This window comes from Gopherus flavomarginatus, chromosome 5, assembly GCF_025201925.1.
Source record: "Gopherus flavomarginatus isolate rGopFla2 chromosome 5, rGopFla2.mat.asm, whole genome shotgun sequence".
Lineage (NCBI taxonomy): Eukaryota > Metazoa > Chordata > Testudines > Testudinidae > Gopherus > Gopherus flavomarginatus.
This window is the reverse complement of record NC_066621.1, coordinates 58,833,360-58,859,449: the sequence shown is the minus strand read 5'-3', so window position 1 is coordinate 58,859,449 and position 26,090 is coordinate 58,833,360. Positions and strand designations below refer to the sequence as shown.

General features: G+C 37.4%; 1 protein-coding gene across 7 annotated transcripts in view; it reads left to right on the top strand.

Moving 5' to 3' along the window:
* Nucleotides 1-26,090, top strand: part of STK33 (serine/threonine kinase 33) — a 91,759-nt gene that overhangs the window by 31,987 nt on the left and 33,682 nt on the right. For 5 of the 7 annotated variants that reach the window (XM_050954551.1, XM_050954550.1, XM_050954548.1 and 2 more), the window contains exons 2-8: nucleotides 1,201-1,288; nucleotides 13,361-13,638; nucleotides 19,128-19,244; nucleotides 21,089-21,202; nucleotides 22,688-22,792; nucleotides 23,892-24,030; nucleotides 25,504-25,592. In XM_050954551.1, coding sequence (XP_050810508.1) covers nucleotides 13,429-13,638; nucleotides 19,128-19,244; nucleotides 21,089-21,202; nucleotides 22,688-22,792; nucleotides 23,892-24,030; nucleotides 25,504-25,592 — 774 coding nt within the window. In that variant the 5' untranslated portion in view covers nucleotides 1,201-1,288; nucleotides 13,361-13,428. The remainder of the gene's footprint in view (nucleotides 1-1,200; nucleotides 1,289-13,360; nucleotides 13,639-19,127; nucleotides 19,245-21,088; nucleotides 21,203-22,687; nucleotides 22,793-23,891; nucleotides 24,031-25,503; nucleotides 25,593-26,090) is intronic. The other 2 variants (XM_050954553.1, XM_050954552.1) reach the window with 1 other exon arrangement.

Genomic DNA, 26,090 nt, shown 5'->3' with positions numbered 1-26,090 from the left:
CTGAGCGCTGAGTGCCATTGGGTAGATAGAAAGATTAATCTATACAGAAGCCCCTGGCACCCCATAAGATTGGGTCCCTAATCCATGAACTACTGGAGCTCATTTACAAAACTTTTCATAAACATTACATGAATATATTGTCTTATACTATAGAATTAGGATTTATAATTCCTATTCCATAATGAGATATCTTTGAGCTGCAATGTATCTTTATTAAAACTATCTTTTTAGATAGGTTTTTTCATCTAAAATCATTTTATCAAAAAATCCAATTTTTAAAATTTTTTTTTTAAATCATCAATTTTTATCCACCCTAGTTGTTCCATATTTTGGTCAATTTTCATGTATTGGTTGCTTGTGCTGAATAGCAGCGGGTAAGAAGATTTAGAGATATGTATAAATTCTACGGAAGACAATGGAAAATGACAGACAACTTTATGAGGGGCAGCCTTACTTGGAGGAAGGGAGGTTTTATTGAAATCGTGGCCATGTTTCCTGAGAGTAGCTAGTGACTTTAGGTCTACCACAAGAATGGGATATGGTACCATCTTTATTAAGGGCTTACTACCCTTCTCCCTCAGCAAAATCTTTACTGAGGATATAAGTAGATTCAAGCTTACTAGGTCACTTCAGTACCAATGTAAGCTATGGGAAATGGTGGCCTTTTTGAGTAAGGGAAAATGGTGAATATAAGGGAAATAAACTATTATTAATTTTAACTGCATCCTAATGTCTACAAATGTGCATAAATCACTAGTTAGCAATGAGTTTTAACTATATGGAAAGTATGAATAGTAATGAATCACTCATTAGTAAGCAGCGGAATTCTGCAAAAGGTGAGACAACTGAGAAAGTTATCTTAAAGGGCTCATTTTAAATTAATTTTAACTTATAAACTAAATTACGTTATATTTTCGAGGAAATGTCTTTAGCCATAGATTGTGCTGTAAATATACACTGTATTCCTCATGCAAAACAAAGAGGTTGAAACCCCATTTCAGTGCAAAAACAAGACCTAATCTCAATATATAGCCACTGTTCTACTTCTGTAATAAGTCCATTACTCTTTACTCAGTCAAAACTCTACTAAAATCAGAGTGAGCAACATGATATTTGACTTATTATCACTGAGAAATGTAAATAAAATCATGGACACTGTTTCTATGGGATGCACTAAAACAATGCTTTGTCTTTTGTCAGTTGCCTCAGCAAAACCTATTAACAGTTACCACACCTGTGATGGTATTATCAATGTTGCTGGTTTCTGTGGATATTTTTGCATGATAAGGTACTGTACTTTATTCTTAAACAAAAATCCCTTGTCAGCTATATTCTAACCACAGTTAAAAAAGAAAATGTTTTTGGGGGGAAATACAGGGAGAAAATGTTATTGTCAAGCTCCTTAGAAACAAAGGACAGAACTTTTTTAACTTTGAAGAAACGACACAATGGTGTCCTTTTTAATTGAGGAAGAAGATCCTTTGCCTGTGAAAAATGAAATTCTCCACACTTCTCAACTACCTTTTAAACCCTTCAACCTGTCAGTGAAATTGTGTAATCTAGTAATAGCATGCCTGAGGCTTCTTGCCTTTTCCTGGGCAAGGGTATCAGCAAATGATGCGCTCTACTAATTTTAATCATATTGGGCCAGACCTTAATTTTGGTTATGTTGATGTAAATCCAGAGTAATTCTATTGTCTTCAGTGCGGTTACTCTAGGTTTATATTAGTGTAAATGAAATCAGAATCTAGCTTCATTTTTTTATGGTTCCATTGTAAGATTTTTAGAAAGTCACCAAAGAAATTTATGGGTGAATTTTCACATCTTTTAATGAAAATCACTTATTGAATTAGCATTCCTCTTTGGGTAATGGTTAAAATTGTCATGTAGCTATCAGCATTTTGGTAGAGAGGATTCAAGGTCATTGCTGTGCTAAATGCACACAGTAGTTGATTTTTCATTACATCATAACCAATCTTAGTTGCTTGTCGTTTCTTGGACTTTGTTACTAGAATTTCTGATTATTCATTAGCTGTAGTGCTGAATTTAGAGTCAGTTTGAATCAGATACCAACATATTTTACATGTATTTGAATATGTAGACTAATTGGAAGCGATCTAGGGTTATGGCTACACTTAGAGCTGCACAGTGCTGCCGCGGGAGCGCTTTGAAATGTGAGTGTGGTCGCAGCGCCAGCGCTGGGAGAGAGTTCTTCTAGCGCTGCACGTACTCCACCTCCCTGTGGGCATTAGTTTACAGCGCTAGGAGCTGTGCTCCCAGTGCTGGGGCACTGTTTACACTGGCACTTTGCAGCGCTGTAACTTGCTGCGCTCAGGGGGGTGTTTTTTCACACCCTTGAGCGAGAAAGTTGCAGCGCTGTAAAGCGTCAGTGTAGCCAAGCCCTTAAATACAGTTTATAAGTAACAAGACACAAGAATAAACTGTACTGAAACTTGGGGTGCAGTAATTCATATTGCAGTCAACAAAAGTTTTGCGTTTGTAGTTACTCCAGGATGGGTTTTTACAAACCATCAATTCAGTAATTTTGTGTTTACTAATCAACTCTGCTATGAATTAGTTATATCATCCTAATTGTTATGTGTATCAGAGGACTCTACCATGTCTGTGTAATGTAGATTTTTTTTCTCCAGTATAGTAAATTTGTTTTTGAAAACAGTTAGATACTCCAAAGTGTAACCAGCCAAAAACTTTCACCTGTAAATTATTATTTTTTTAATTGACTGAGATGAGAACTATTAAAACATGCCGTTAACTTGGTGCCATCCCTGAAATGTCTTTCCCTCTCTTAGTGTTGGTATTACAATGCTTGCCAATGTCAAATGCTTTCCCAAATTTGCAGAATGTGTGTAATCTGTAAAATATTCTTCAATTTTGTCCAGACATAGAATACAATTACCTAACTATAATCACTAAATAAAAATACTTTTGCTAAATAAATAGTTATGTTCTGAAATATAGTAATTTTTTGGTATTCTAGTTAAATATATCATACACTACTGTATCCCGATATGTGCGAATTACAAATAAAAGAAAATCTTATTGCATTACATTTATGAATATTGCTGTAATTTTGTAATCTAGGAACAGCATAGCTTCACTCTACATAATAGGGCTGTAATTCTAGTGAAGAATTCTGGTGACAAACTGAAAAAATAAGTGTGAGTGGTTTGATTTGGCAAACAGGATCCCTACATGGAAAAACGGCCTTAATTTATTAACATTTCGGGCTACATTTTTAAATATAACTCATGGATAAAGAAAAATAACCTATTTACATAGTTTGCCTCTTGCCCACTTTTTCCATATCTCAGTTTTCTTTTTTATTCTTCTTTCCCTACCTTTTCAATCCACTTCTGCCTAGTGAGGTTTGACAATTTGGTTTTTAAAGCTGTCCCTAAGATCATCTGATAAAAGTTCATGATGTACTTTTCTGAGATTATTTGCTTATGCATGTTTTCTGATGTTACTTTTTTATATCAGGAGGAAATAAACTCTCTATTTTTGTTTTTTACAAGAACTGTGTAGAAATCCATAGATTATAAAATGGCTTTATAAACCTTATTTGTTTTTTCCTGACAAAGTGACTGTAAATTTAATATTATATGAACAGCTTGAAGGCAGGATCCAAAGCCCCCTTAAATCAATACGTTTCCCTTTACTTCAGTGGGCTTTAGATCAGGCCTGCAGTAATTAATATTTAGTCTCCATTCTGCATTTTGAACCACTTAGGCTCAGTAGAATTGGGATTGAAGAGACATTTTTGAAAGTTGCTTTGCTCTGGCCTGTAGTATTTTGCCCACAGTCATTTGTCTATGCAAAACTCGAACTTGCACACACTAAGTGAATTGTTGGAATTTTGCAGATTGAAAAAATGCATTGGTGAAATTTCTGAGATAAATTTGGAGACCACTTGTGAAAATATGGCCAGAAGAAAAAAAGATGATTTACTGACTGCTAAGCAGTGACTGGGAACAATTTCACATTTGTGCCTTTGAAAATCTCTCCTTTTGGTTTTTTGAGATGCTTGAATAAAATGTACTACTGTACAAAAATGTAAAGTAGTTGTATATTCTAATAGTTTTGTGAATAAGTTGATCTTATTAATTTTGAATCCATCTTTAGAGGAGGGAGGGGCACCAGGGGAGGATAGCTGAGTGGTTTGAGCATTGGCCTACTAAACCCAGGATTGTGAGTTCAATCCTTGAGGGGGCCAGTTAAGCATCTGGGACAAAAAATCAGTACTTGATCCTGCTAGTTAAGGCAGAGGGCTGGACTCAATGACCTTTCAGAGTACCTTCCAGTTCTATGAGATAGGTATAACTCCATTTAAAAAACAAAACAAAAACAGAGATGTAAAACAAAGCAACAACAACAAAAGAGGGATAAAGAATAACTGCTTTTAAGTGCATTTTTATATTTAAAGTACCTTCTACTAAAACACTGTAACAAACTTTTAATGACAAACCCTTCCAGATTTGCATTGTTATAAACTTGTCCCTCAGTTCTATTTAATCTCCTTAATTTTCAGGCACTTAACAGTGACTGCGTAAAAACTGTTAATGTATGCAGTGTGGTTGTAGCTGTGTTGGCCCCCAAATATTAGAGAGACAAAGTGGATGAGGTAATATCTTTTATTAGACCAACTTCTGTTGGTGAGAGAGACAAGCTTTTGAACTTACACAGAGCTCTTCTTCAGGTCTGGGAAATGTACTCAAGAGTGTCACAGCTAAATACAAGGTAGAACAGATTGTTTAGCATAAGTAGTTAATACATATTTCAAGGAGCCATTCAAGGTGAAGTGTCCCGTTAACACTCTTCAAGTGGGGGGGGGCAGAAAGGGAGAGAAGTCAGCTGTAGGGGATTGTTAGTGGTTACAGGTTGTTGTAGTAAGCCATAAATCCAGTATCTAGTCAGTCCATGATTTTTAGTGTCTAGCAAAGTTATGAATTTAAGCTTCCAGGCTTGTCTTTTGAAAGTGTTGTGCAGGTTTCCTTTGAGGACAGAGACCGATAGGTCAGATATAGATATGTCTGTTCCACCTTGTATTTAGTTGTGATGCTCTGAGTATGTCTACACTGTAATTAAAAACCCACTGTTGGTCTGTGCCAGCTGACTCAGGTCTCAGGCGAAGAAGCTGTTTAATTTCAGTATAGATGTTTTGGCTTTGGCTGGAGCCTGAGCTCTAGGACCCTGTGAGATGGAAGAGTCCCAGAGCTCAGGCTGCTGTCCAGCTCAAAACCTACACTGCAGTTAAACAGCTCCTACACCCAAGCCTCATGAGTCCAAGTCGGCTGACATGGGTCAGCCGTGGGTGTCTAATTGCAGAGTAGACATACCCTCTGAGTATGTTTTCCAGACCTGAAGAAGAGCTCTGTGTAAGCTCAAAAGTTTTGTCTCTCTCACCAACAGAAACTAGTCCAATAAAAGATATTACCTCATCCACTTTGTCTCTCTAAAAACAATTAAATCTGCCCAGAAGAGACGGTCAGTTCTCTGTGTTGCTCTATTGTCTAGATGATGGCTTTCATTTTTGGCTGGACTGCCAGGTTATTCTTCTTCTCTGGATATTTAGGGAATGCTTAACATTGCACCCTAAAATGTTTGATCTCTGCAGACAAAAAATTGACATGATTATGCACTTTAAATAAAACTACAGACAGCAACACTTTATAGGAGAAAAGTTATTAGTTGAAGTCTCTGAGTTAATTATTCATTTGTGCCTGTGTGGTCGATCCACTCTATTGCTTTGTATGGCTGAGTGTTGCATTCTGTATATTTAAGTTTGAGTTAAAATATTGTCATTTTTGGACAGTAACAAGCACACTTGCAAGCATATTTAATAAGTAGGTGCTCAAGAGAAATATTTCCATATCTAGCATGTATGTGAAAAGTGGTACGCTAATAAGATAAAATTAGTTTCTGGTAGGTTTAGTTGTTTTGGCTTGCTGTGGCTAATCATTTCCCCCCTTTTTGGGTTTTCTTCTTTGTTTTTCTCTCTAGCTGTAGATGGTGAGGCCAATGATTTCCTTCTCCCCAAAGTGTTGGTCCTATCCCCTTCCATAATAGTATCGCCTATATTGTTAGGTTACTCACTACAGGAGGGTGGAATGCATAGCCTCTGCTAAGGCTGCGGATAATGCTGCTTCAGCAGTCATCTTGGGCTGCAGTTAATACTGCTTCAACAATCACTTTGTAAGCAGCACTTAGACAATGGTCTTTTGTCTTTTGAAATCCAAAGATATCATGGTCACAGAGACCAAGTGGTGGTGGCTTGTAAAGAAAACGGGGTGCTCCAGAAAAGAAAATAGATTTTTGTAATCTATTTCTATCTCACCATAGAGGAATGAACCAAAACCAAAATGTTCCCAGACACAACAAAGATTACCCTAAATAATGAAAAAGGGATCTTAGCCCAAAATAATTTCATGGCCACTAGTTAGCTCTGAACTAAAGCTTTTATTGCTAGTTTCCTTTCCCCAGGGCTAGTACCCCAGGGCTTGGCTGATATGGCTGTTCCAGTCATTAGCAACTTGACCAACAGCATTAGCTTTTACACAGGAGGATGTATTTGCCTATTTGCCATTTTTCCTTATTTTTTGAGAAGGAGAAGAGACGAACACTGCAGTGACTAATGAGAGAAAAAAACCCTGTCTGCATTGCACACTTCATATCACCCTCACACCACACAAAACAAAAAACAGGAAAGAACAGAATTCCAATGGGACAACATAAAAAAAGGGAGACTGTTAAAGAGCAAAACCATCCTGTCACGTACATCAACAATTTGCCTGGTTTCTCTGGTTTTGTGAACTTGGAGCCAAAGTGTTGCTCCCAAACCTAACCTTTTACTTGGCAGTACAGTGCATTTCATTTCAAAACCAGTCATACAGATTTGTGGGTGCAGCTACCTGAGCCACTTGTTTGGCTCAGTTAACAACTTTTTAAACAAAATTGTGATGACATCAAAATAGTCAAATTAACAACAAAGGGTTGCACTATAAGTAGACAATCTTCGCTTGCACTATAAGTAGACAATAAGTATATTACACTATAAGTAGACAATCTTCCAGTTCAAGAGTCATGTCCTGACTGTTTGTTACAGGTCAGGGGAATCAATGACAAGATTTGTCTGTGGTTATTTTTATTTGGCTTTTGTTGCCCTAGAAAAATTGGTTGTGAATAGTAACAGCACCTAAAAGGGCTTTGGCATATCTCTTAAGTATGATAATTTAACCTGCTTGATTAAAAAGATTGGATGGCCTACTTTCACCGGTTTTAATGGTATTTTTACACGTACTTTTACGGCTGTGAATTACTGATAGTGAACCTGTTTAAAGATTTTGTACAATGTAATATAGAAGTGCTTCATCTTCTTGGTCTAACATTCTACCTGTGCTGCCTACAAAGGAGCCAAGATGAAAGAGGAAAATTGCAAGCCTCTAAGAAAAATGGCTAGTAAGTAAGGGAGAAGTTACTTTGGTGTCTATTATAAAAATGCCACTTTCACATTTATTTTAAAACAGAGTTGGACAGTCTTTTCTGTAGGTGTACATACAGTGTGTGTCACTAGGCACCCCAATAGCTACTCATGAATGCAAATATTCCTCCATGCATGGTTATATATTACTTTTATTAATTGGCAGGATCAGCTATTGCAGTGCATGATAACACACTGATAAACAAATGCTACTAGATGCATTTTTTTTTCCAGTTCAGTGCTTCAGATAAGATTTTTGTCAACTTCCCTGTTGCCTTGGATCAGCCTGCTGAGAGAATGCTAGTTCTATGATTATTGCTAGCTTTATTTTGAACATCTGATAGGTTTTTCATTAGCAAGGGACAAGGATTCAGTTTTTCTCTTTTTAATGAATGCCCCAGTACCAGAGTTTAGAAAAATATATTGAACCTAAAAGTATTTGCAAGTTTACTAGAATGTGTCTTAGTAAGTACTTTGGGTTTCCTAGGTGCTGTCATATTACATTTAAAATAACAATAGCAGGTTAAAATAATAATATAGAGCACCAGTATTGTACTTTCTGTTTAAAGTATTTTGCAGACATTAACATTTACCAAACATTGACAACAACATAGTATGGGAAGTAGAATTATTTTAATTTAGCAGATAAAGAAAATGAGGCAGAGAAGTGAAATGACTTTCTTGAGGCCACAGAGGAAGTCAGTTATTGATGAGTTCACAGTTGTGAGGTTTAGAAGCAGATCTGCTCAGATTAGAGATTAATAAGCAATAACATTGAAAATCTCAGTTCTGAGTACCATAGCTGCTAAAATCATGTTTGAATTGAAGTAAAAGAAAATACATATTCATGAGACGCATATTTAAGATCCAATATTTCATGGCCTGTGAGAACTAGAAGTTAATACTTTTACCCACCAGAAAGCTGAAATTTCAAGTGTGTGAACATTCCTCTTTTCACAAACAGAAAAAGTGGCCATTAATATACCTGTGTCATAAACAGATGGTTAAGGGTTAATGTCTCTTTTACCTGTAAAGGGTTAAGAAGCTCAGTGAACCTGGCTGACACTTGACCAGAGGACCAATGGGGGGACAAGATACTTTCAAATCTTGGTGGAGGGAAGTCTTTGTGCTGTTCGTTTTGTTCGTTGTTTGCTCTTGGGGCTAAGAGGGACCAGACGTACACCCAGGTTTCCTCCAATCTTTCTGAATCAGTCTCTCATGTTTCAAAATAGTAAGCACTAGCCAGGAAAGGCGGATTAGTCTTATGTTTGTTTTCTTAACGTGTAAATGTGTATTTTGCTGGAAGGATTTTTACCTCTGTTTGCTGTAACTTTGAATCTCAGGCTAGTGGAGGGGAACTCCCTCTCGTCTATATGAATCTGAATACCCTGTAAGCATTTACCATCCTGATTTTACAGAGATAATTTTTACTTTTTCTTTCTTTAATTAAAAACTTTCTGTTTAAGAACCTGATTGATTTTTCCTTGTTTTGGAATCCAAGGGATTGAGTCTAAACTCACCAGGGATTGGTGGAGGGGAAAAGGAAGAGAATGGTTAATTTCTCTTTGTTTTAAGATCCAAGGAGTTTGGATCTGTATAGCTTCCCAAGGCAACCCAGGGAGGGGAAAGTCTAGAGGGGGAAAGGAGAGGGAATGGTTTATTTCTCCTTGTTTTAAGACCCAAGGGGTTTGGGTCTTGGGTTCCCCAGGGAAAGTTTTTGGGGTTACAGGAAGTGTGCCAAACACTATATTTTGGCTGGTGGCAGCCTACTAAATTTAAGCTAGTAATTTAAGCTTAAAAGTGATCATGCAGGTCCCCACTTTTTGGACGCTAAAGTTCAAAGTGGGGAAAAAACCTTGACGACCTGCCTTGTCAAATAACAATTGTATGTATCTCTGAGTTCCAGTCTCTCCTGGATCCCTCACAGTTGTTAACTTTGATCGAAAGCACTTAAAAACACTTTTGAGTTGTAAAGGAAAAGTAATTTCAGATTGTGCTTTGATCACACTTTTAATTCACAGTGGCAAAAATAGATGGCTACAAGTATGTGAGAAAAACATTCCTTATGCTTCTAGGTAGGGTGACCAGATAGCAACTGTGAAAAAACGGGACGGATGGGAGATAATAGGCGCCTACTTAAGAAAAAGTCCCAAAAAACGGAACTGTCCCTATAAAAATGGGACATCTGGTCACCCTACTTCTAGGTGCCCATTGCTAGCATACTCAAACATGAATTATTTACTTTTTCTTCTCCCTCTGCTGTTTCCCTGTTTGCACCACATGTACCCCATTGCCCTGCTATATTTTAAAAAAATACACCAAATTTCTCTCCTTGCTCCACAAAAACCTTTTCAGTTATATAAAACTTACATTTTTCATGATTTGATAGAAACAGGAGCGGATATTAATGCCAGGAATTGTGTGTTATAATATTTGAGGACTTGATTACATTATATTTTTAAATTAGGAGTTTGGATCTTAAATCCTCATGTTTTGTTTTTATTGGTAAGAGTAGAGAATAGATAAATCTAACAAATACCCTGTGTGACGGCTTGCCCACCTTCGAGATGCAACCTGATGTGACACAGATACTGAGATCAGCTCTGGGAAGACTCTGCTTTAGGGACTTGCCCCAGCACTCAGGTGTCCACCTCCCTTGGAATGCAGACCCAAAGATATATTATGAAATCTGCCTCCTCCCTCAGTGTGGAGGAAGGTATGCACAATTATGAATTGCACAAATGGGGTTATATTATAAACAAGAAATAAGTTTATTAACTACAAAAGGTGAATTTTAAGTGGTTAAAACAGAGGTGGGCAAACTATGGCCCGTGGGCCACATCCGGCCTGCGGGACTGTCCTGCCTGGGCCCTGAGCTCCTGTCTGGGGAGACTAGCCCCTGGCTCCTCCCCCGCAGCCTCAGCTCGCCCCACCACCGGCGCAATGCTCTGGGCGGTGGGGCTGCAAGCTGTTGCCCGGCCTGACCCGATGCTCAGTGCTGCGCAGTGGCATGGCTGGCTCCAGCTGGGCGGCGCTGCTGCCTGTCCTGGTGTTCTGGGAGGCACAGCTGTAGCGCCGCCAGCTGCTGATGCTCCAGGCAGCGTGGTAAGGGAGCAGGGGGCGTTGGATAGAGGGCAAGGGAGTTCGGTGTGGTGGTCAGGGGGCAGAGGTGTGGATAGGTGTCAAAGGGAGGGGAACAGGAGGGTTGAATGGGGGCACGAGTCTCAGAGGGCAGTCAGGAAGGAGGGGGGGGGTTGGATGGGGTGGTAGAGGGTCCAGGGACTGTCAGGGGACAGGGAGCAGGGGGACATGGATGGGGCAGGGGTCCTAGGGAGGCCCTCAGGGGACAGGGAACGGGGGGGTCAGATGGGGCAGAAATCCCAGGGGGACCATCAAGGGGTGAGAAGCGGGGTGGGGGTGGGATGGATAGGGGGTGGGAGCTGGACCACACCTGACTGTTTGTGGAGGCACAGCATCCCCTAACTGGCCCGCCATACAATGTTGGAAACTCAACATAGCCCTCAGGCCAAAAAGTTTGCCTGCCACTGGGTTAAAAGATAGCAAACAGAACAAAGCAGATTACTAAGCAAATAAAACAAAACACACACACTAAGCTTGTTTCACTAAAGAAATTGGTTACAAATAGTATTTTTTCATTCTAGATATTGTTGCAGGCAGATTACAGAAAGTCTTGAAAGGCAGCTGCACTGGTCTCCAGCTTGAGACTCCAGCTTGATACTTATAAGCTAGACACCCTTCCAGCTTGGGCTCAACCTTTCTCTCCCCAGTTCAGTTCTTGCTTCCAGGTATTTTTCAGGGTCTCTTTGGGTGGGGAGGCAGAGGAGAACCTCGATGATGTTACTCCCCTGTCATATATAGCTCTTGTGTAAGGCGGGAACCTTTTGTCTTCCAGTGGAAAAACACTGGCATTCCAAAAGAGGAAGAGAGGTATCCAGAACCAGGTGACTCGGACCTATGTCTCTGCAAGGCTGTGGCCACCGTTGCTCTTAGGGCTTGGCTACACCGGTGCTTTACAGCGCTGCAACTTTCTCGCTCAGGGGTGTGAAAAAACACCCCCCTGAGCGCAGCAATCACAGCCCTGCAAAGCACCAGTGTAAACACTGCCCCAGTGCTGGGAGCGCGGCTCCCAGTGCTGTAAGCTAATCCCCACAGGGAGGTACGTGCAGTGCTGGGAGAGCTCTCTCCCAGCGCTGGCACTGCGACCACACTCGCACTTCAAAGCGCTGCCGTGGCAGCGCTGTGCAGCTCTAAGTGTAGCCGTACCCTTGGGCTGTCTGGAGAGTCCACAGGAAGACTAAGTTCTCTTACAGTCAATTATCTCTGCTAATGGGCCATTAGCACTGTCTTGCTTTCTCATTGTGGTACCTGAAGGGCTAGTTGGGGGTGATGCCCAGAGTAGCCCATTTGAAATACAGATACATAGTCAATATTCCTAACTTTAGATGCAGAAATGATACAGGCATACAAATTGTATAATTGCATTCAGTAAATCATAACCTTTCCAATGATATCTTACATGAGCCATGTTGCATAAAATACACCTCAGTTACGTCATATCCATATCACAAGTATATTTTCATAAAGAATATGGAGTGTAATGTCATGCCCTGTCTCCACTAGAATTGCTGTCCTGTGGATTCCCCTTTCACCTTTTCTCATTTTTCTACTTGTGATAAATAACGTTCTCTGTCACTTATTGTTCATTCTCTAATTGGCTGATTAGATCCCCTGCAATCGCCTGGAGTTTAAGGAACTGATAAAGCATTGGAAACTTTCTGGGGCTGGCCTGTCTTAGCCTATTCTATTGATATCCTAAAGGCTGCATGGAAGGTCACAGGACTCTTAGAACATGATTAAAGTGTATTGAAAGACATGTCTGAAGCAAGAAGCCAATGTAGGATCAATGTTTTCCACCATTGGAAGTGCTTTGATTTACAGCAGCAGCAGGTCCTTTTCCTTTTTCTTTTTCTGTTCCACTTTTTAAACTATTTCCTCTGGTCTGTTTTGGCCAGATAGAAAGATCCATGAAGGTTTTGTAAAACCAAATCTCTCCTTTTCTGCATAGTTTAATTGATAATGTTAACCAGAAATTTATCTTTCAGTTCATTGATCAGCTGAGAAAGGACTCTTATCTGATAAGAACCATTCCACAGTTTGCCAGCTTGCAAAAACCTTGAATCAGGCAGGAAATGTAGGATAACATTTAAAGTTGGCCCTTTAAAAAAAAAAATTAGCAAAATATTTTTCTTTTAAGTGAGCAAAACTATTTTATGATCACTATTAAAGAACCTCCTTCTATTTTATGATCACTATTAAAGAACCTCCTTCATTTCCCTTTCCCCGCCATTAGTTACTCCTGAGGGAATTTTGTGCCAAAAAATTAAAAATTTTGCACACAATATTGGAAAATTCTGCATATTTATTTGTCAAAACAACAACATAATCATGCAAGTTACAATTATTTAGGTTTAATTAAATATTTTGAAGTATTTTAACAAATATGTTATATCCATTTATGAAAAAGAAACAACTAGAAAATAAATGTGGAAAACAACCTTGCATTGGTAATAAGCAGGAATTTATTTTTCCCATCTCCAATGTCTATGATTCCCTGATTGTGCTAGGCGTGGGTAGAAAAGCTGAAGGAAAATTTTCTTAACTACAACTTCTGTTTTTGCAGATCTGCTGTACGAACTGGTATACTTTGTTGTACCAGTTTAGTTCCTTGTCAGTGTGGCAGACATTGATAATCAGAACATAAGGGTTTTTTTTTTGTGCCACAGATTCACTAATTGTGACCTTCCCAGTCTTCTCCTCAGCTTTTTGTTCTTCCTTCAACAGTGGACACATTCCTGCCAGTCTTTGTGCTACCATTTAATTTGCACAGCAAGTTCTACAACACTGAACAGATGACTGATCTCAGCCAGAGCAAGAAAATCATAAAATGCACCAAGTGCTCCGCTTCATTTCAACCAAGCAATGTTGTATTTTTTTGCCCCAATTGCAACAAGGGTCCAATGTGCTCCGGAGGTGCTCTGCTAGAGACATCTGAGTTTTCAAGGTCCCATGATGACACCTTACCTCACCAGTCAGAGGAACAGATCTCTCTTGTAACAGAGGTGAGCAGACTGGGTTTAGAGATACCATTTCTTCCCACCCAAGTTTTATTTCATAATGACTAGTGCTCATTTCTGCTTAGAACAATAAGAACTATATTTCCCGGTGTGCCCTCATAAGTGTGTATAGTAGAACGGCCCAGATTCTAACTACATTCTAAAACATCTTCCCTATTCACAATGTTTTTGAAGCCTTGTACCTAATAATAATAATTCCTAGCTCTTATGTACTGCATGTAACAATCTGTAATGTTTTTTTAAAAATCCCTGGTTCTCTAGAAATTATGGATACCATGAGAAGAGTATGAAATAACAAGTTGTGCTTGACCATACCCATATAGGACCAATTATATGGAATAATCTGTTTCACTATTATAAAAAAATCTAATAATTTATTAGAACATGTACAGAACAAATTAAATTAATATATTAAAACATGTAAATTCCTGATTTTTTTCTTTTGAAAGAAATGTAGTGTTAATATCTTACCTCAAGAGACACGAAAACATTACATATTAAATGGATTTAATGTGATTAATTAGTTAATGCTTTGAAACTGCAAAGTGGTTTATAAGTGCTAAGTTATTCATGTACTATGATGTACATTTTACTTAGAGTGAAGATTATACCACGTGAATACAGAATTATATCATTTTTAACCTAAGTTTTAAACAAATGTTGAGTAAACCCTTGTTTCAGAGGACTTTTTTTGCTCCCTAAGAGCTAGGCCAAGGAGTTGTAGTACTCTGAGACAAATTATATTGTAGCCCTAAGAAATATGTGTGTCAGACTATATAGTGCAATTAACTGTAAATGAGGTGCTGGTAATACATGTAGTAAACAATCTAGGAAACTCTATATGTAGGTCCCCTTGACCCCATTCAGTAACGCGTATGTTGAAATACTTTGCTAAAGGATGGTTTGTTGAATCATGTCCTGAACAAGGACTGATTTAGGCACATGCTTAATAGCTTTTGCTGAAGCAAAGCTTTAAATGGAAGTGGTCTAATTTTCAGAAGAACTGAGTACTCACAAATTCCCTTGAAGTCAATAGAACTGTTGTGTTTGGCACATTTGAAAATCAGGCTTTTGATTTAGGAATCTTTAGGCATCCAGGTTTGAATATGTTGGTCAGTTTATTTTCCCCTCTAATATCTTTCAATTATAGTTATCTTAAATGTTTTAATAGTACATCATAATAATTGTATGCTATATAATAGTAGGTAAAAAATTTCAGACAAAAGTATGTTTTTTAAGTTGACTATCTGTCTTTAATTTCTTTTTAGGCCACTCTTATTGATGTACAGAGTTTCTTTTTTTAAGTATTGTTCCTGCAGTAGTTAATGCATTGATTGGGGACATATTTATCTCAGAACATAATCTCTCTAATATTGAAGGTTCTAAAATTGTACAATTGGAAGTGTTAAAAGTTTTTATTGGAGGAGTGTGTATTAAATAAATATATATCTGAAAAGAATAAAATGAAAAAAGCACTTTAAATTGAATGCCAGAAGAAAATCCATCATTTGGGATATATTAACATAAATGAGTCCCCTTTTAAAGAAGCACTTCTAAATTGATGGACGCAAACTCAATATCCTCTTAAGTGAGTCATATCTGAATATACCATAAGTGACTTATTTTGCAGCATTTCTGTATGTGGGGGGACAAAACAGGAAATGCATTTAGCAAAGAAAGCTAAAATACATTCAGCCTCAGTTATTCCCTCACTATGTAAATAGTTTAGAGTATCTGATAATATTGTAGAATAATCTCTGTTAGTAATAGCAGTTCTATGTATGGTAAACCTGTAGCTGACTATTTGGCCACTGTTATATAGGAAATATCCAATGCTAGACCTACCAGGAGATATGTGGTGCTTGAAAATAAATGAGGACATTGCATTAGAATGGCGATCATCTTCTAAAATATAAAAAACCCTTTCTATTATTTAATTCAGTGTCAGATTCACATAGCATTTGTCATAGTATAATTCCCCAATCTGAACCTTAGAGTCCAAAAGATGGGGTACCAGCATGAATTCCTCTAAGCTTAATTACCAGCTTAGATCTGATAAGCTGCCACCACCCAAAAATATAGTGTTTTGGGGCACTCTGGTCCCCCCAAAAACCTTCCCTGGGGACCCCAAGACCCAAATTCCTTGAGTCTCACAACAAAGGGAAATAAACCATTTCCCTTCCCCCTCCTTTCTTTCTCCCAGATCTTTCCCGCCCTGGGTACGCTAGGAGATCACCGTGATTCAAACTCCTTGAATCACAACACAGAGAAATCAGGTTTTTTCTCCCCCTTTCCTCTCCCTCCCAGGCTTTCCCTCCCTGGGCTATCCTGGAGAGATAGACAGATTCAAGCTCTGTGAATCTAAAACAAAGGGATTCCACCTTTTCCCCCCTCCCTTCTCTCTCCCGGTCTCCCACCAATTCCCTAGTAAGTACAGACTCAATTCCCTTGAGCCTCAACAAGGGGAAAAAAATCAAACAGCTCTTAAAAAGCAAAACTTTTAATAAAAAGAAAGGAAAAAAAAAGTAAAAGTTGTCTCTGTAATTTAGATGGTAAAAGTTACAGGGTCTTTCAGCTTATAGACACTAGAGAGAAGCCTCCCTCCAGCAAAAATACAATTTAAAATACTTCCAGCAAAATACACATTTGCAAATACAGAAAACAATCAAAAGACTATAACCGCCTTTTCTACTTAATAAAATTAGAACAGAAGAGATTTTTTTCAGAAAGATTGGAGGAATCTGCTTACATGTCTGGTCCCTCTCAGAATCCAGAGAGAACAAAGCAAAACCCAAAAAGCACAAACAAAGGCTTCCTTCCACCAAGATTTGAAAGTATCTTGTCTCCTGATTGGTCCTCTGGTCAGGTGTTTTAGGTTTACTGTTTGTTAACCCTTTACAGGTAAAAGAGACATTAACCCTTAACTATCTATTTATGACAGCATTAGTTTACTTCAAACAATTTTGTAACATATCTCATCAACTGAAAGCATATTTTTCTTATCAGGCATAATTATTGCAGATAATTATTTATTTTATTTATGACAAGCGTTTATATAGTGTCCATCACATTAGTATGTGAGTAAAATGAATTCCTTCTAGAGTTATTACCACTTGAAGCTGTTTCTGTAGGTCAGTCTGTGACCAGGAAAGTCAAGGGCACTTGTTCGCCCATTCCTACTAAGGCCAGCATTTATCCCTATTTTCCTTCTATTCAGTCACCAGCTCTATATGAAGAATTTTTGTGTCCCCAGCCAGGGCTGTCCTTGGGCATACACAGCATACATGGCTGCGTAGGGCACCTGAATATTTGGCCTGCCTCTTCCTATCCCTGTTCTGACCCTTCCTACAGGCTCCCACCACAGCTGGCTGCCGCAGCCTGGTGAGTCTTCCTCCAGAGTGGATCTAGTAACTTAAAAATGAAAAAGCCCTCTAGCCTGCCAGATCTATTAGCACAACATTGAAACTGTTAAAGAGCAATTCAAGTGCTGGTGTAGCCATTTAATAGGCATTTGCCAACCCCCAGGTATATACTGTCAGTTTCTTAATTTACTGACAAAAACAGTTGTGCATTACTGTAATATTTACTCAGAACATGTTAGTCTACAGGACCTTAGTTTAAAATTTGCTTTAAAAATATTTCATTAGTGTATTGCTGAAGATTATAAAATCGCATCTCTAAAAAATCATTCCATAGATTTTTAAAAATGCACAATCTGAGTATTCATCTTTAGTCTTAAATGCTTGGATCTTCAGACATACAGTTTTTAAAATAAATCCTTCAAAAGACCACCCTTAAAATACACGTGCGAGCCCAGGCTGCTGTCAGGCATAAGGGTACCAGTTCAATAATACTGCATCGGGCCCCATAAATCCTACGGAAAGCACTGTACCCAACACACAATAATTTTTAAACACAATTAGAACTCCTCTGATTAAGAGTATTATGACCTCTTCATTCAGGTCCCAATTTAGCAAAGCACATAGGCAAATGTTTAACTTTGTGCACATGAGTAAGGACTTGCCTCCAAGCATGTGAATAGTATGATTGACATCAATAAATGTCTACAGCTAAGTACTTAAATGCTTTGCTCAATGGGGTCTTGGTCATTAATTTTGGCTAATGGCTGTAATGTTTACCTCCACAAAAGATTAAAATGTGTCTGTGGCACTGCCGTACTCTACCATGCAAGAAATTAAATGTTTGAGAATCAGACTGCTAGGCTCTAGAACTGGACAGGAAATGGTTTGCTCATTCCATTAACTTCTTTGAGATTTCAGAAATTTTCCTATTTGGTACTGGGAGGAAACCAAGACCTTTTGAAGGTTTTTCAAAGAAGAGAGAATGCATCATCCTGGAATATGTTGATTCAGACCAGGGACTTGAGCGTGGATCTTCCACATCCCAGATGTAAACCCTACCCACCAGACTATTTGGTTTTCTGAGGTGGGTCTTTCTCAATCTCTCCTATTGGAGCTGTCCCACTTTGTATAAATAATTAAATATTTATTGGAACAGGAACTTGAATCCAGATTTACTGCATCCTAGGTGAGTGCTCTAACCACAGGGCTATAGTCAGTCTCTCTCCCTTTTTCTCTCTGGCCCAATGAATATTTTATTTATACAAAGTGGAATAGCTGTAACAGGAGAGATTGAGAGATCCAATTATAATAGCCAATAGATTCAGACTAGGAACTTTGAATCTGGGTCTCCCACATCCTAAGTGAGTGCCTGACCCATTTTGGTTTCTCTCCCCCCGGCCCCCAACCTTCCTTTTAGTTTTGACTAGAAAGTTCACCCTAGACCTGCGAAACCATTTCCTGATGAAAGTTTTGTCGAAATTGGTACATTCCCACAAAAAGTTTTGGTTTTGACACACATGTATTTTCTGACAAAAACCTGGTTAGTTAAAAATTTTCTGACCAGCTTCACTAGGAACTCTAGCGTGATCATTTTGTTTGTGTGTGAGAAAAATTCAAAAACACACATTAAAATTGGCAGTGTAGGACCATATGATGTTTCCATAATATATTGGCACCACTTTGAACAGCCCAGTAAAGTAAATTGTGTCTAAAGATGCCGTGTTACTAAATGTGGTTATTATGATCAAGTTTTTGAGCCACTTCCTGTCCAGTTAAGCCCCTCTGTAAGCAGATACAAGTCTGCTGCCCTTAATGGAATAGTTCCATTTACACTAACACAGAATGTAGCCCATTGAATACAAGCAATAGAGACCTGCAAAAGACAAAACATATTCTTGTTTTTTACGCAATTCTGGATAGATATCTTCAATTTATTGATTATTAATCTTAGGCTATATGGAATCCTGTAATTGATTTTTAAATCTTGTTAATCTTTTAAACAGTTACATACTGTGATTTAGTGTATTCTATATCTTACAATACTGAAATTTCTAAGAATTTTTAAAATAGTGAATTGTAGTTTAATTTCATGCTTCATATTTTTGTATAAAGATGCCAAAATCAGAGCTAATAGAATCTTATAGAAAAATGCTCACCCAGTCAGCTCGCAGCAGTAGTGCAGAAAGCAAAGTTCCTCACACACGAATAGATGATGGAGCTGCTATTCAGGTATGTAGCAACTTTTATCATTAATAATATCCTACTGAACCTTAGGTTTAACTGTTTTGCGTCAGCAGATACAGACTTTTAGCTTTGTTTGTATAACATTTTAATCATTTCTGGGAATTTGAGCTTCCCTTTTTTCCCAAAAAAGAACAATTTGATATTTCAGCACCTTATTCCTAAAATAGATTGCAGCTGTTTTTCATCCAAGGGAACCTGAGTCCTGATTTTCCGTCTTAAGGCTCCTGTTGACTATGTTTAGCTAACAAGGAGCTAGACTCCTCTGTTCAGGAGTCCAGATCCTTTCCCTGCTACCACTGTACAGCTATGAGACCTTTTGAAAAAGCCAATACCAAAAGTCTTTCTCCTCCTGTTTAAGTGAGAGGATATCTCTTTTTTTTTTAAACAAGTACCAAAATAAAAGGGGTATTCCTGCTATTTTTGAATCCTATTCTTCCTGCTCATTTATCTCACACTTAAAAGAAGAAAACCCCTAATGAGAGACAGAAACACCTATCATCTGACTTCAAAATGCTTGGTTAATGAAGATTTGTTTTCTCCATGAATTTTGCTTCAAAGAGGCAGAAACCAGAGCTCTAAAATGACCTGCTGTGTGTGGTTAGAAGTGCAGCACTTCATTTGCAGTCCATTCTGTGTCTCAGGATATTAATTTGTTAGAGCAATGAATTTACTCTTAACTAAGAGAACATCCCTGCCCCCTACCCCTCTATGAAAAGGAACAGACCCAAATAAACAGTTCATTGATTGGGCCTATATGCCAGTGCAGAAAAGTTAACCAAAAGATCCATCTGTAGGTGTGCTGAGAAGTCTGTAAAGGGTTCACAACACACATTTGTTGTTCTCTTGTATTTGTTTCTGTTACTTTTTGGAAATGTGTTGAAATTAACATAACTGGACCTTAATACATTAGAAATATCTTGTCTTAGAAATCGTATCTTTGTAATAGAAATAAAACTGGAGCACAAACCCAGTAGTTTCCTTTGTTGCTCACGTTTAAAGTACTAAGCTTTTGCTTAAAAGGAAAAAAATGTTTAAGATCTCATTGGCCTGCTAAACCTAGGGTTGTGAGTTCAATCCTTGAGAGGGCCATTTAGGGAACTGGGGTAAAAATCTGTCTGGGGATTGGTCCTGCTTTGAGCAGGGAGTTGGACTAGATGATCTCCTGAGGTCCCTTCCAACTCTGACAGTCTATGATTCTATGATTCTAACTTGATCCCAATCACCATTGAAGTTGTTGAAAGGCTTCCAGCAATTGCAATAGGCATTTAATGAGAACCTATCATATTATTTACATACAAGTTTACAAATCACAGATACACAGGAAACTTAAATTTGCCTCTTGTAAGTATAGAAGAATTGTGATTTTTGTGTATTTTGTTTCACAGCATATTTGAATGCTGCTGTTCTAAGGCTAAACTACCATGAACATGCTTGGGGTCTTGCCTGTGTTAGGTGTGCATAATGTTTGTTTAACCTACATTATCTATTATTCTTTTGTAACTGTGTCCAGCACTCTAATTTGTGGATAATAAATAGTCAGATGATGAAACAAAATTCTTTATTGATTTGCCCACAGAATTTTCAGATGGAGAATTCATACTGAGATCTACATAACTCATCACAGTCTAGCCTCTTATATCAACTGGTATTGACAATTGGAACAGGTGTTCTCTTAAAAATGAATCTTGGTGTACATGAGCAGGATTCATCATCTCCTGTTAAAGAGATCTTTTAAACATTCCAATTCAGATACTTTTAACAATGACAACTATATTTTGCCACCAAAGTTTTTAAAACAAAATCTCTTTTTCTGGTTTCTGTTTCCTTAGCAAATCTATTGTTTCGGAAGAAAATTAGGACAAGGCAGCTTTGGGGTAGTAATTGAAGTAAAACACAAGGAAACCGGCAAAAAATGGGCAATAAAAAAAGTTAATAGGGAAAAGGTAAATATTATGTAGATCTCTGATTTATTTTAAACCTGTCTTACTTTTTCCTTTGATTTTCTATCCAATCAGTTTCTGCAGTATCTTTGTGCCTCTCCTCAATATCTTTGTGTATCCAAAACTCACATTGCAATAAGTGCATGTATTTACTCTCACTGTTTAGTTGATATTCTCATTATCTCTTCCTTGTAGCAGAAAGTGAGACACATCAAGTTTTAAATATTAAAAATGTAATATAAAAATGGAAATTGGGGTTTTTACTCCTACATGGAGTCACAATTGAAGAAAAAGTTTGCCGGATCAGACCCTTAATTATCCAAATCTATTTAGAGAACATTGGATGTTAAGTGAATACCATTTAAAGTTTATTTCTTTTTTGCTAAATAATTTTTTAAAATCCTAAATAAAACAAAATATTAGCTTAACTGATTTTAATGATGATTTACATTAAAAAAAACTATGTGAACATAGTCTGAGAGCTTACATGCCAAATTTCAGCCACCAACTAACTTTTTTTTATGGCTGAATGACAGACCTTGAAAAGGTGCAATACTGTTAAAAATTAATATTAGTAGCCCCTGTTATTTTGGTGTGTGACAGGCTACTAGCTGTTCCAGATTTAGAGCTATTGTTGTATTACTGCTCATAGTTTTACCATTATCAAACATTGCTAAACTGACAATGATTAATTCTCCTTAATTAAGTTACTGCAAACAGGTTAGGAAAATATGGTTCTAATAATCATGTCTTATCATATGACAAGAATAGTAAGCTTAGGTCTGATCATATTTGGATGGGAGACCTCCAGGACGAATAGATTGTACTCTTCCATCTAAGTTGGTACTAAGCCAAAGCCCAGTGTGGTGTTAAGAGGTGCTGTTCTGTCTGTTACTTTCTAATGAACAAGACAAAAATCATTTACGTTCATTTGAGATCCCCTTGCAAATGTTCACAGGATTAGAGATGTTAGCTCCAGTGAGCTGGCCAGCTTCCAACTTGAGTAATTACGTTTTGTTTATCTGCATTCCCCTGATATTCTTCTTCATTTTCTGTCTTGAATGTTTGTGTAGTGTTGCTGTGTATGTTAAACAGTGGTCATGTTCTTTCCATGTTTTTGTGTCTCTCACACATATGTGTGTTCTCACATTTTTCCCATCTTAGGAAAAGTAATTACTATTTTCTCTCTCACATGTATGCACGTGTATAAACCTGCACACAATTTTATGAAGTGCTTCAGAAAGGTTTATGATGGAAAGACTGTATATAAATGTAAGACATTATTAGTTGAAAAGCTAAAATATAATGGTAGCAACCCCAAAGTACAATAGGATTTATTTTGTAACTCTTTTTCTAAATGTAAGACGTGTTCATTTGTTTAACACGTTCTGTAGATTTCTTTAACAGAAATTACCATTGTGGAATATATATGGTCATATCATGAATATTGTCATGCTCTGTAAAATACATTTTCCATCTAAAATTAAGGCTGGAAGCTCTGCTGTGAAGCTACTTGAACGGGAGGTGAGCATCTTAAAAAGAGTGAACCATGAGCACATAATACATTTAGAAGAGGTGTTTGAGACCCCGAAGGTAAGGGTTCATTAATTGCAATATTCTGAATGCTATTAATATTTAATGAAAGATGCAGAGATCAATAGATGCTTTCTTTTCTGCATTCTGAGATAATTCCTCTTGCTTTCTTGTACACTCCCCTCTCTTATAGGACATTTCTCCTCACCTAGTGACTAGAAAATTGTGGAGAAATGTACATTTTAATTCTTCCTAATTTTTTCCTAGGCTGTTCTAGGCAGTAAATATAAATCCTTCTGCCAGCAGTTGAAAAGATAATCAAAGTCCATGTGTTGTCATTTCTTGTTTAAAGGAATTAGCTTGCTGGGCCTACTTATGTGCCTGTCTCTAACAGGAGCAGATAACTCTTCTGTTTGGCCAGCATAGATTTGGCCTTGGTTTTTACATTTTTTTTTCTTTTGTAAATTCACAACCCAATTATTTCTTTTCTTTCAGGATTAGCTAGTTTATAGTCTGGTACTGTCATAGTGAAGTTTATTTTTTTTCTCGTCATGTTTGTTGTAGCACTGTGTAAGGGGGAAGTCCGCTGGTTGCAGTGTGGCAGACAACACCTAGACGGAAGCTAGCTTTCCGTTTTGATTTGTCCCATTTTCTCAGAAATAGCTGGAAGACCAGAGCTTGATGGAAGCTTTTTTGAGAGTGAATTAGTGTCATTTTTTTTAGTCACTTACCTCACAGTTTGTGAAAGGGGGTTGGTTGTTGCTGTGTTGGACAGCACAAAGCTCAAGGACACTGTAGTGATGCCACTGTATGATGTCCATTACAGTGGCACAGATCGGTTTTGATGAACTGTAAGAATATATTTGATCTTTTCTATTTAACTAGTCAAAGCTTGCTCATGTGATATGTATTTATAGCTTTATTTGTAGTCATTAAAGAAGATCATGTTGTGCCTTTAGGCTTAGCGATGCTGCTATAAGATTCTCTTTTTTAAGAAGTTGACAATATGCTGAATGAACTCTTAGAACAGTCTTTAAAATCCATTTTTTAAATTTTTGTTGTACATGTTCTTGAAAATTTGAGAGTTCATTTTAGTACTCAAAATACTCAATCTTGTATATAAAAGAAAATCACTATTTTGGTTCTTTATTAATATTAGCGGATGTTCCTTGTAATGGAGCTGTGCGAGGATGGAGAACTTAAAGAAATTCTTCACAGGAAAGGATGCTTTACAGAGAACGAGACAAGGCACATAATTCAAAGCCTTGCATCAGCAATAGCGTATCTTCACAAAAAAGGCAAGGATGTTCATTTCTTGCATTTATTAATTGACTCTGAATGTCAGTTTTTTGTTTAAGAGTAACAGTGAGCTCTGTTTATAAATATATATTATTTATGTCCTAGAGTACTGGTGTCCCTGTGACCTAGAAGTGAAGAATCCTACATTAGTGCTTTCCCCCTAATATTTAAACTGTTAACATTTCCTTTTGCTTCTTTGTTCCAGCACCATCCATCTGACAATAACATGAATTTCTTCTTAAGTCTCAACCACTTTGCATTACAGCGTTAACATTTTTCAGCTGCTAAGTAAATAGTCTTATTACAGCAGAGAGAAAGAAGCAGGCATGGAGTGCTCTAGATATTCCTTAATTGTCTGTCTTCCACTTGGTGAGATGCAGTCAACATCAGCATTTTAATTCACCCCAGAGAAGCATTAAAATCTTACACAGTCCATGACAGAGTTAACCAATTCAGCCAGAAAACTAGAGTTCAGTGTATCCAGTTATTTTTCCCTATATTGTAGGAGTATGAAGATTTGTATTTGAATAACACAGAAAATTTTATTCATCTCTATATTTTGGAATTAGTTGGAGGAATTAGCAGCTCCTCTTTTTCTCCCACCCAAACATATGATTCCTTGTCTGTGGAATGGCCCCTTCTTTAAGGCAAGTACCGCTTTGGTCTTCTCTCTCTTTTTGCTGATACAGACTAACACGGCTACCACTCTGAAACCAAAATTAATGAGGAGTCCTTGTGACACTTTAGAGACTAATAAATTTATTTGGGCATAAGCTTACATGGGCTAAAACCCAAAGTGCCCAAATAAATTTGTTAGTCTCTAAGGTGCCACAAGTACTCCTTGTTCTTTTTTATTTATTTTTGGTGGGGAGAGAAAGGGGAATAAAGAAATCTACAGTCCCATCCCCTTTGGTCTCTTGGATATGAAATGAGATCATATTTATGAAAATACACCTCTACCCTGTTATAACACTTCCCGATATAACACGAATTCGGATATAACGCGGTAAAGCAGTGCTCCAGGGGTGCAGGGCTGTGCACTCCGGTGGATCAAATCAAGTTCGATATAACACTGTTTCACCTATAACGCAGTAAGATTTTTTTGGCTTCTGAGGATAGTGTTATATCGAAGTAGAGGTGTATATGCACATTTTGTAAATCTGTAATCCACTATTTTTTTTCTATAAGATGTTCACAGGTCTGCTACTGTATAACACAGAGCAATGCAAACTGTTTTTCTTATTACAGATCATCGGGAAGATGGATCCAAATTTGATCCAGATTTGGAATCTTCATATAAGACTCCTTGGATCAAAGGGCAAATACTCCTTCCTTTTAAGTAATGGAAAGCTAAATGCATTGAAACTGAAACTCATTTGAATGAGTAATTTCCACAAGATAAAAATATTTGTCAGAATATTTTGACTACAAGTGATAAATACATTTTTATTTATTGTTCTCTTCCTTGACAGATATTGTTCATAGAGATCTAAAACTGGAAAACATTTTAGTTAAAAGCAGTGAAACTGATGAAGAAAATGAAATGAAATTAAATATAAAGGTAGGACTAGAAATTGTAGCAACTCTTTGCTTTGAGCAATGGTTTAGATACCCAGGTATCCAAGTCAGCCCCCCAATAATACCTGTTTGTAGCTTTTGAATAGAGCCACTATATTGTGTTTTAAGAACTCTAACCCTGCCCAGCCTAATGCAAATATTATTGAAATGAATCATTTTGGAAGGTAAGTGCCACTGCTGAAAGATACTTTTTTGGGGGGTCAGATATTGGTGGTATAACTTTAGTTCAGTTGAAACAAACCTTAAAGAAAGCATACCTTATTAATCTACCTCTACCTTAGGATAGTTCCAGACTCTTAGTAACAGTAAGTTAGCAGGAATTCTAAGCTATAATTTTTAAATTATGTGTATTGCCTGTGTAATGTAAGTGTGTTAGTAATTTAGAAAAAAGCACATCTAGTCGAAACCCTTGATTTAAATATAAATTATATACCATTCTAGGCTTTGTTGGATATTACTAAGTATTTACTAACTAAACACA